This window comes from Vicugna pacos, chromosome 3 (assembly GCF_048564905.1).
Source record: "Vicugna pacos chromosome 3, VicPac4, whole genome shotgun sequence".
NCBI classification, from domain to species: Eukaryota; Metazoa; Chordata; class Mammalia; order Artiodactyla; family Camelidae; genus Vicugna; species Vicugna pacos.
In genome coordinates, this window is record NC_132989.1 from 66,132,682 (window position 1) to 66,144,778 (window position 12,097).

General features: G+C 34.0%; 1 protein-coding gene and 1 long non-coding RNA gene across 7 annotated transcripts in view; both read right to left on the bottom strand.

Annotated features, from left to right (window-relative positions):
* The window catches only part of ATG10 (autophagy related 10), a 203,943-nt gene that overhangs the window by 141,290 nt on the left and 50,556 nt on the right, over positions 1 to 12,097 (bottom strand). For 5 of the 6 annotated variants that reach the window (XR_012071350.1, XR_012071349.1, XM_072958441.1 and 2 more), the window contains exon 3: positions 10,204 to 10,311. The exons of the other annotated variant lie outside the window; for it this stretch is intronic. Coding sequence is in view for 3 of the 5 variants with exons in the window: in XM_072958441.1 (XP_072814542.1) it covers positions 10,204 to 10,311 (108 nt within the window). In the remaining 2 variants the exon portion in view is untranslated. The remainder of the gene's footprint in view (positions 1 to 10,203; positions 10,312 to 12,097) is intronic. 6 annotated transcript variants of the gene reach the window in all.
* On the bottom strand, positions 1,724 to 4,496 carry LOC140695639 (uncharacterized). Its single transcript, XR_012071351.1, has 3 exons — positions 4,451 to 4,496; positions 3,227 to 3,279; positions 1,724 to 1,902 (listed from the first exon to the last, which is right to left on the bottom strand). It is a non-coding gene; the product is annotated as an uncharacterized lncRNA (long non-coding RNA).

The following is a 12,097-nucleotide window of genomic DNA, read 5'->3' on the forward strand; positions in this document are numbered from 1 at the left end:
CTTTGCTGAATAATTTTAAAGTTTCTTTAAATTCTAAATATAACGCAAAATGGAACAACTTGTATCTAGTAATTTATAATAGGCACTATAAATCATCCTTCGGCAGTCTGGCAGCAGCTCTCCAATAACAACATGCAAACCAGTATATCTCAAAACAATCCTTGCTTCTAAGTTATAATACAGAATTTCAGAACCAGTTTTGTTTTCTGGTATTGTCACTTAACATTTGCAGGACTCTATATCCCACCTGCACAAAGATTTACTCTGAACAGTAAAGCTGCCTTCAGGTTGCTCTGATAAAAATTAACATTAGTTAATCCTTGGCTCCCATATCCTATTTGATCCTCATAACAACCCTGTGAGTCAGGGATTGTTACCGTGCCCTTCCTCAGGTGAGATGTTTGATGTTGAAAAAGAATGGAGAAAGGAATATAAACCTTATGAAGTGCCCACCACTTTTTGAGCAATGGTCAGGAGTTTTCTTCCAAGACAGCATTTAATGCACAACTCCCAATTCCCCACCTCCTGGTTCCTTTAAGTATTTGGAACCCATGTTAACAGATGAGGGATTTGAGGCTCAAAGAGGTTCTGTAACATGTTCAAAGTACACAGTTAAAATGAGGGAAAGTAGGGATTTAAAACCAAATTTGTCCAACTTCAAAGCCCTGTTCTTTCAATCATGCCATACCTGAAGCCCATGGCAGCCCCATTATGCTACTCTCCAAATCCTTTACACTGACGTTAGCAATTACCAAAGTCTAAGTAATATTTTCTAAATGTGAGTTATGAACCATTAGGAGGTTCTAAAATCAATTGCTGGACTTCAACCAGTATTTTTTAAAAAACAAAATAGAGCAGAATAATAGAGTAGGTAGATCAAAAAGAATAAGAATTGTTTCTAATGAACCTTGGTTTCAAGTATGTGTGTATGGAATGTACCGAGCCTTGATGCAAAATGTATTTCTTACTGTGGGTTTATATCAAAAAAAGTTTGAAAGCCACTGGTCTTAGCGGATGCTCTCATATAGACTCAGATCACGGAAAGACTTATCAAGGGACTAGAAACCACTCTGCTCAACTCTGTTTACTTAAACAACATCAGGAAACAAGACAGGAAGCCCCTTCTCAGACAAGGCAGAAAAAGGATTACCCAGAATCAGCATGGGAGAAGGATGCTGATTGTATAATTACACACCTCCTTCATAGCAGCTCCAGTCCATCAAGTAGATAGTATGGTTTATTTTTTACAGCACTAATTATGTAATTATCCATAACATTAAATCAGTTCCACCTGATTCAGTCTATCAGAGGTTTCCTGAGACATTCATTTGTTTATTATTTTTAAAAAGAATGCTAAACTACCAATCATCTCATATGTAAAGCTCCAGTGTGGAAGCTGGCAAACTTTTCTTGAAAAAAGATCTTCTGTCAAATGTGACACTTTTGGTCCTTTGGGATAAATGATAATTGAAATTTCATCTTAATATACCTTGGAGCGTCTACAAACAGATTTCAGACAATACCTGGTTATTTCCATTTATTTAAGGTAGAGTTATTTTTTACCCTTAGGCACGTTCTGAAATAAACTTCAATAAATATTCCTGGCTACTTTATTTAATAAGTACCATCTAATAAACAGAGCAAAAAATGACAATGACAAAATACTTATTCTAACATTGCTGACTTTTAGTAAGTTAACAGTATATTGGAGAGAGGGGAAATTTTAAATAGTCCAATACAGAAAAATCACGATACAAGCTATATTAGTGTCTTACATGCCAGGCACTGGGTTAGATGCTAAGGACACAGTGGTGATGGAAGTGATCTAATCAGGTCAGTGCTTAGAGTCCAGAAGTAGGGTTCAGAACCACTATTTCAGTTTGAAAATGTTTTGTTCTCTCCCTGTAAAATAATTCATCCATATTTTTAATAAAGCCCCTTTAATAGTGAGCATTTCAGGGACTACTGGAAGAAATACTGGGGCTATGTGAGTCCTGTTATATAAGGAGCAATCTACTATCCCAGTTCTGGGAAATGATTTTGTAGTTAAAAAATATTCTATATAACAGTCTTTATCTGACAGTTTAAAAAATCCTGACAAGTATCTAATTTCGTTCAAACTAAAAAAAAAATAAAATTCAACAATCCCTTAAACATCTAAAGATTGCAGTTTACCATGATATTTCACATTTCCATTTCAACATTCAATTTCTTTAGAATACATAACAAGATTGTTTTTGAGCCTTGTGTAGAATATTATGCTGATGGATATTTCTTTCACTATAGAAAATATTTTTTAATTAACCTTTTCAAATTAATTAAGGAAGAAAAAGAATTTTAAATATAATTTTTTCACTTTGCAAGGTTTCTTTTTTTATTACTGTTGTATTTTGAAATAATTATAGATTCAGAGTAAGTTTAAAAAAAAGTACAAAGAGGTCCTGTGTAATCTTTACTTAGCTTCCCCCAATGGTAACATCTTAATAACTATAACAAAATCAGGAAATTGACATTGGTACAATCCACAAATCTCACTCAGATTAAACATAATTAATAAAATACTTCTGAAAACTCAAATATTTTAAATTCTATTTAATCTTTTGTGAGAACAAATCTCATTTTACTATATTCCAAGCAATGTGTCCCTCTCCACACATGGATGAGTTTCCACTGACTTCAAAAAAAAATCAAAGGGAGATGAAGAAGTATAAAATAGTGGTTTTACTTTCATTTATTTTAGATTTAATTATAAGATCAAGATAACCTGCTCAGAAATTTTCCATGAAAAAAAAATCCACATAAAGTTTGAAACCCCCAGTCAATCCATTAAAAGATTCTTTTTTAAAGCTATATCAGAAAAAGCATCTCAAACTTATTTTTTGTAAATGGGAGAAATACATAATTAGAGTAACTAAAATTACACACTAAATGTTCTTCCTCAGAAACAACTAGCTCCTATTAGACCTTTACAACTGGACATAATCATTCCACACTGAAAGTTAGATTTTCATACAGAAAATATCAGCTCAGTATTGTCTCAAGTACACACACATCTGCTGCTAGAAATGATCTTACTTTTGATTTTAAAAAACATCCCAATATTAGAACTATACATAAAGGAAGCTTTCTGATATAACTTACTGCTGAGTTAAAATATAATGGCTATGGCAGGTGCCTGTACAAAGGCTTTTCTACTGGCTTGAAAAGTAGAAAGAGAATTAGTTACCTGACTGGATTGATTCAACTGATTTCTCTCAAAAAATAGATTCTCTCTTTGCTCTGCCAAGAAGAACAGAACACAGAAAATTTGAAAGGTAGAAGTAACTTTAAGAAGCCACTTAGGTTATAGGTGGTCACTAAATCTAATAGTCTCTGAATTTTGCAAAGTGGTATTACTCAGGTACCAAAGGCCTAGAGAGAAAAGAAGATTCAGGAGAATGTGAAGCATGTTCCTGCCTCTATATAAGACTTCCTGGTTTCACAGCAGAACACTAAATTGCTTTAAGACCCCCAAGATTTTATTAGATTGTTCACATAGTTTTAGTGCCACATCTATATGTGGTTTCTAATGAGTTCTGAGAATAAGTTAACACACACTTCTGTCATATAGTCATTAAAGAAATATAGTTTATATAATAAATACTATACTTAGTACAATAATCCACAATCTTATTGGAACTGCAAATCCTAATCAGACTCAACTGGTTTTCAGAATATCCTATGCTCTCCCCTCTCAAACACTATACCACTCTGTGGCATATATTTACACTCTAAATTAAATAAAATTCAAATTTACTTTGTCTTTGAACATTTTCATAATACCTCAAGAAAAACATAAAAATGGGATTATGGGATTGCGGTCTGCTGGATTAACAGTTATTTTCTTTAAAAATCCATTTATCTTGGAGGAAGGTATAGCTCAGTGATAAAAGAGCATGCCTAGCATGCACAATGTCCTGGATTCAATCCCTAGTACCTCCATTAATATAAATAAATATATAAACAAATAAACCTAAAAAATCCATTTATTATATTATATTATATTTATATTATAAATCTGTCAGTATTAGTTTCATTAAATCAAAAAATAAATACTGAGTGACTGTTACAGGTACTTCCATTTGTGTCTACACACATTAAATATAACAGATTTTCTGGTATTTTAGCATTGCTTTAATAATTACATTTTCAAATAGTAGGGGTAATCATACTTATTACTCATCATTTACATTTATCAACATGTGTATAATTCAGTCTAAAAATAGCAGTTGCTTTACAGAGAAACTGTTAACACTGAGAACTGTAGCTTGTCATTTATTCCATTATATTAAAAAAAAATCCACAATATTCTGACATATGAGTCTATTTCAGCCATACAAAATAGAACTCATCCTAGAAGCCACTTAATAAAATCCTTAGGGCAAATGAGTATATTTGAAGACCTGCTTACCTCAGAAGATCATCATTCTCTGAATACATTCTTTTGGCAATTGAGATCATCTCCTGTTACTGATTCTCAGCTTTATGCTTCAGGAAATTTATGATAGGTTGTTTTTTGTTGAGGGCTTTCTTTAATATTCTACCTGCCTTGGACTAAGGAAAGTCCCAGTTAGTGGACTACAAGGCCTTAGGACAAAAATCCTTTTTCCCAGTAGCATACTATTGCTATTTTTATGACTCTATCATTTTCATAGTTTTAAAAAATGTAATCTGAAGGTGTAACCTGAGGCTTTAAAGTAATGAAGATAGTAAATGAATAAATAAAATGTGCTCAATACGCATCTCTGATAACTCTTCAAAAGGAAGAAATGGAACTTCAGACAGAAGAATCCAAAGTTGAATAATATAAAAAAAATCACTGACCAACTTAAAATAAATATTTATGGGTACTTATATTGAATTAATCAAAGGGCAAAATCTGGGCCACTTCTGTTCTATGAAAATGATTCAGAATTTCATAAATAAAAAAGTTAGAGACAAAAAGAAAATGCAAAGCAATGGTCACACAGAAAGCTACTTCTATAGGAAAGACTTTCAGGCATTTCTCTCTTCTAAGTATGCATTAATAATTTTTACTACTGATTATTAACAATCAATATCCATGCTGAATATTCATCTCACTGTATCCTTTCACTAAGAGTGGTTTAATGTTAAACATGATAGAAAACTTACACCTTGTTTCTCCATTCTAGTCACTGTAGTCTTTATTAGCCAATGAGTTAATTTATAACCCTACAAAATATTTTTAAAGGTTAGCAGTTACTTTGCAATAATATTTACATATGAGTTTTAAAGGTTAATAATGGCTAATCTTCATCAAAAAATTATCTAACTGGAATATAGAGCTTGTGTTCCCACTTCCATTCTCAAACTATTGTTTTATTTACATAAATAAGGCTTTGATAAGAACTTTCCACAATACACTCATATTCATTAAAGGAGACCAACTGTTAAATCACATTTTCCTTACTATTAAATGATCATACTTTAATTTCTCTAAGGAACGTCTTCAATTAAATCCAAAAAATTCATAAGTTGATAAAGTGAAATATTAGCACCAACATCCATTTATGGAAATTAGTGTTACATATAATAAGATATTCCAAAGACAGTGTTGATTATTTTGGCTCCTACTGAAAATATTCATTTACATTTACAAGATTTCAAATTGAGGCAGTAGATTTCTCTTGGTTACTGGTAAAGAAAGGATTGTGTTCAAAAATTGCCACAGTTTGGTTTGTTATTTCACAAACTCAAAAATGTCACAAGCAAATCATATTAACTACTTTTAACAATAAATGTCTCATCTAATGATTAACCTATAAGAACTCCTGTTCCCCAAAACCAGTACTAAGATACCCCAATATATTTAGTAGATTTCTGAATATCATTTCACTCTTTAAAGTATTATTTTAAATTATATTTTAAAATTTCAAAGAAGACATAGATTATGATTTTCACAAATTACTCCACTTACATATTCCATTATATTTCACACTGATTTTTAAAATCCTGTGATTATCTATATACCATTACAGATAATCTCACAGCCATAAAAATCATAAATCCAGCTATCCTTCTACAGTCAAGATTGTCAGTTCTGGTTAGAACAAAAAAGTGAGTTGATCTCCCACTTCATACATGGCCAACTTTTTTTTCAATCTTCTTTAAAGCACCTATTAATAGAGGCATTGTTTTAAGCATCTTTAAACTGAAAATGTGATATGCAGATATTGACTGGGCTTTAAATTCTTAAGAGAATTCAGAGGTCCCCAGCTCAGTCTACTACACAATGTGGAATCCTTGCTATAATATTACAGTCTGGGTAATAAAAAGATGGCCTAAGGACCACTTGCAGCCCTTATATATAGTGTTTCTGGACTACAGACCTTTTTTTCACTTTTTTAATTAAACCAACACACAAATCCAGACCTCGGCCTTCTCTTGAAATTCTACCTGGAGCTGCATATGTAAAGCTCCTTTGGATGAGCCATGTCCTCTCCACTTCTCCACACCTCCCACCACTTCCCATCAACCTGCTTTACTCACTCATCAACTGCTTGGTGCATTAAGCATCTGAGTATTTCAGTCAGTAACCGCTGTTCGGAGAAAAAGTTATCTACTGTGTGACTGAACATTTCCATGAAAGGGGAGGGAGCTCACAACTTTGCAAGATGACCATTTTTATTGTAGGCAACTCTAAACAGTAGAGAGATTTGTCTAGAATAATTTCCAGACACAAACTAGTTCTATTGTTGGAAACAAAATGAGTCTACTTTCCCTTCTACAGGAAAGGCTTCTAGATACCTTAAGACAACTAACTTTCCTGGGTCTTCAGTTCTAGTTTAACATCCCCACAACTCCCAAATATTCCTCATAATAATATATTTTCAAGCCCACTCATGGCCCTTGGCATGCTTCTCTGCATGGATAAATTCTACTTATGATTCATTTTTAACTATTATTTATGGATTCATTCATTATGCATTCTAGCCATCAGAGTTGTTCTTCACATGTAACAATGTAATATTTCTCTGATCTAGATCAGTGATTTTCCAACTTTTTGGTTTCAATATCCCTTCACATTTTTAAAATTCACTGAGGACTCCAATGAACTTTTGTTTAAGAGAGTTACGTTGATGTTTACTGTATTAGAAGTTAAAATTGAAATTAAAAAAGATTATTAGTTCACTTAAAAAATACATGGAAAAGATACTTGGTAATATAATAGTAAATTTCTATGAAAAATAGATATGTTTTCCAAAACAACATTAATTAGTAAGAAAAGCAGCACTGTTTTATATTTTTGAAACTTTTTTTAACATCTGGCTTAATTGGAGACAGCTGGATTCTTGTAACTATTCCTGCATTCAATCTGTTGCAATATCACATGAAGGTAGCCTCTGGAAAACTTGGGGAAAATGAAAGTAAAAAATGTAGATAACATCTTAATATTATTAAATAGTTTTGACCTTATGGACCCTTTGAAAGGGTCTCTGGGACCCTCCAGGGATCCCCAGACCATATGTGGGATCCATTTATGCTTTAATTAATGTAGCTTAGGTTCCAGTTAGTTTCTCTAGCATCCATGGCATTCTTTTCACTTATCTTGAGCTTGTGGTCAACCAAAATTACCAGCTCTTTCTCAAACAAACTGCTGTCATGTCAAGCCTCCCCCTTGGCATCTAAATGCAGACCTCATACATATACTTCCTCACAGATCCCATTTTGTTGGTTTCAGGTTACTCTTTGGTAGTAGATGCTGTTAGTGCCCTGCCCAGGTCTCCTTAAGGCTATTATACCCATCCTCACTCAGCTGTTGTACTTGTTGGCTGATAACACACAGTGGTCCCCTTCTCTGAAGAATTTCTCAGTAATACTGAAGTCATCTTGCTTGGGTAGCATGTCTACCTCTATGTTAGCCAATGACTGATCGTCAAACCAATAACTGTCACAGAGTACAAAAGGCCAACCTCAAAGACACAAGTTTGGGCTAATTCTGGGTATCTATCCTCCAGAGCTTCACAAGAATCAGACTAAAGTTAGTCTCTAGCTGAAACCATAACCTTTCTTAGCTTTTATCCCTTGTTCTGTCCTGCTTCTGTCACTCTCTTTCTCCTAAGAGCACAACCCTAATAAGTCACTTTAACAGGAATCTCCATCTCAGGCTCAACCTAAGACCTTTTTCATCCCATCAAGACTGTTGCAATATCAACTCTATCAAACATCATATTAACTAACCATCTCAGTTATATAGCACCTCAAATATGCTAAGCATTCTATTCTAAAGTAGTGCAGTGGTTCTCAAAGTGTGTCCTTGAACCAGCAGCATCAGCATAACCTGGGAACTTGGAACTGCAAATTCTCAGGCCCAGTCCAGACCTACTGAATCACAAACTTCATCACAGAGTAACCATAAGTAACTAATCCACTACTGTTGAACATTTCAGTTGTTTCTATTTTTTCCCATTATAAATAATGGGAAAATGAGTATACTTGCAGGTAAATCTTTGTGTACATTTCTTATTATTTTATGAGTATTTGTCTGTAATTTACTTTGATGTAAAAGCATTACATCAAAAAAGAAGATGTATTAATAGACGAATAGAGGGATAGATATACAATACAGCAAGCACAGCAAAGTGTTAATGGTAGAGTCTAGATAATAAGTACATGGGTGTTCCCTGCAAAATTCTTTCAATTTTTTCATATGCCTGAAATTTGTTGGGAAATGTTGCCAAAAAATGTTGAAAAAAATTATACTTTACTAAGCTAAATTCCTAGAATTGGAATAGATCTTTCATTGTATGTGCACATCTTTAAACTTCATGAAGTTAAAACATCAACCAGAAAGTGTCAGTCCCCTCACGCTGTCAACACCACTTTTGAGTGTTTTTCAAATCTCTGCCAGCTTGTTAGGTAAAAACTGGTAGTTCATCCTTTAAATCATCATCATATGCATTTTCTAAAGTTAATACATAAGAGCCGAAAAGCTTCCTAACATGCTTGGCTTCAGATATGATGTTGGTTTTTCGAACCACGAAGCAGTAATCAAGATTTGAACACTCACTCAGGGCACTTTACTCTATTACCAAGCACAATACCCTCACGAATAACTTGCAAACTAAATTATATTGGCGAGAGTTACTTCCAGGCCAGCATCATACACTGGCAGAGGGGGTTAGCACTGGATTGACAGATAGGTCTGATTTAACAGGTCCTGAGAAAGGGCTCTTCCTTAAAAAAAAAGTCTCCTTTCCCATTTTACCAGGATACTCGGAATTCTAAGCATTAGCTTTCTTTCTTTATGTTGAAGCAATTTGATCCCCACCAATTTTATTTTAAAATTCAAGTATTTTACTTCAGTATGGGTTCCACATAATTATGGTGCATCCATAGGATGGAATGCATTAGAGCCATTAATATATGGATATCTACATTTACTGACAGGGAAAGGTATCCGTGCTATCCCTGCTTATTGCAGAACAGAGCTACGTATGTGTGTATATGATAGAATGTATGAAACTAAAATATTAATAGCTATTACTTCCAGTTGAAGGATGTATGGGAATTTTTTTAACTTTTTTATATATTTCTCTATTGTTTATTTTTACAATGGATATATTAAAAATTTTATTAACAATAAAAAAGTACAATAAGGCTATTTGCATTTTGATCAAAAGAAAATTGAAAATATCCCAGAAAACCATTAATCCATTATTAGTACCTTATTAAATTTTAATTTAGCAAGATTTTCAAGTCAAGGTTAAAGTCCCCTAAGGAATGAGACCCAGATCCAGCATATTTTAAAAGGCATGAGGAAAAAAATTAAAGGCAGACTAGGCAAAGAGGTCTCTACCCAAGTCTTAAACAGCTGAGGGTCAGGCCTGTATTATCCTGGGGGAATTTCACTGGAGAAAGATCAACAGGCAACAGAAAGCATGTGGTCTTCAGATCAAAGAGAAACCAAAAGGGTGAAGACTCACCACAATCTGTACAGACGTGGAGTGGATCTTTACCACAGTTCCCGCTTTCAACATTATACGAGAAAATACCTCCTACAAATGATGTTCACTTCTCCTCCTACAGCAGGCTAGGATCTGATGGCAGTTAATTTTTTAAAATATATATTTATCAATTTAAATTTTTACTTCATACTTTACAAAGACTGAAAAGGAAAATGTGACATGTTAAATCACTCACCTCCATCGGAAGACATGTCTGTACAAGGGCAGATGTTCCTGGATGTGACACTGTAGTCCCACTTTTAATTTGCAAATGTGTTTTGCACATGTAGCCATCAGAAGAGTCCTGTGTTCCAACACCAAAGAATACATAAGAAAATGCCAATTATTGTAGGAACTCATCATTCTAAGAACTACAGCTTCTCATAAGCTCCAAAACAAGCAATGAAAGACCAAGTATGTTAGATGAGATGAGATAATATGGATAAAGAAATTCATCCAATATCCCTGCACATAGTAGATACTCAATAAATAGAAGTTTTAATCCCTTACCTTTCTCAGCTATTAATGATCTCTCTCCTTCTCTTAGATTAAATCTCCCCCACCTCCTTTTTGTCCCAAGCAGTTCATAGCACAGAAGCCACAGAACAACGCTTTAGGTTGGCAGCTATTAAAAAGCATTTAAACTTACAGAAATACCTTATCATGTAATTAATATTTATGTCCATGGCATATATAGAAAGAGAAATTTTAGGAGAACTTGAATCTAGAAGGAACCCCCATTTCAATTTGTTGTTCAAAGCAACATCTCCATTAAAAGGTCCCAGAAAGGTAATTATGCAGCACTTCCAGGAATCTGCACTTTACTCCCTTACATGACTACCTCCTCCATTGTGGTTTACAGCACATTGCTCATTGAGAAAGTTTTGTCCTATATTGCACTGAAATATTTCCCTTCAACCTTAATTCACTAGTTCTAGTTCTTCCCTCTGCAGTCTAAACTCTTTTCCACTGAGCCATCCTTCAAAGAGCTGAAGACAATTACCACCATTCTCAAATGTTCATTAGAAGATATGATTTTCAAGCCCTTCACCAGTTGCATTTCTCTCCTGTTTCTTGTACTTACATTCATTAGTTAAGTACATTAATGAATGATGTTCATCTAACTGTGGTCAGTTCCTTTTTTTTTTTTAGGCAAAACTTGTTTGAATTTAATGAAGTCATGTGTAAAAACGTAGTATCTCCTGCACAAACACACATACATATCAATGAATATTATTAATTCTCCACCAAAATGTCACACTAACACTCATATTTTAACAGAATTAAAATAATCATGATTAAAGATGTAGCTACTTTATCTGATGTAGAAAAAAAAAATAGACTAGCATCTCCCAGCTAAAAAATTCATAGTTCACTGAAATACTTTTAGTAAGATTCAAAAATCTAGTTTTTAACTATAAAATAAGAACTTTTTATAGTGTCTGTGAGCAACTTCATACTGAACATTTTTAAAAATTTTGCATCATGCCAACTATGTAAGAGCATTTGATTTTAGGTAACTGTACTAAGTTGAATAGTACCCACCCAAAATTCATGTACATCTAGAACCTTGTTTGTGACACTACTGGAAACAGGGTCTGTGAAAATGTAATCAATAAAGACGAAATCATAGGGCAGACCCTAAATCCAATATGACTGGTGTCCTTATAAGAAGAAGGAAATTCAGCTAGGGAGGCAGACACTCAGGAGAGAAGACCGTAGGAAGAAAGAGGCGAAGATTACAGCAGCACATCTACAAGCCAAAGAAAGCCAAGGATTGCCATCAACTACCAGAAGCTAGAAAAGGCAAGGAAAGACTCTTTTCTAGAGCCTATGGAAGGAGCATGGCTCTGAAGACATCTTGATTTCTGACTTTCAACCTCCAGAACTGTGAGAGAATAAATTTCTGTGTTTTAAGCCACCCAGTTTGTGGTACTTTGTTATGGCAGCCCTAGGAAACATACAGAAGCTGTTTTCTGAGAAATCTGGTGGCACCTTTATAACACCTCTTAGTTAGCTGGGCTGTCATCCTGCCAGCACTCACACAGGGGCCCTGTTGATAGGTCACGATCAGCAGTAGTTCTGATTGG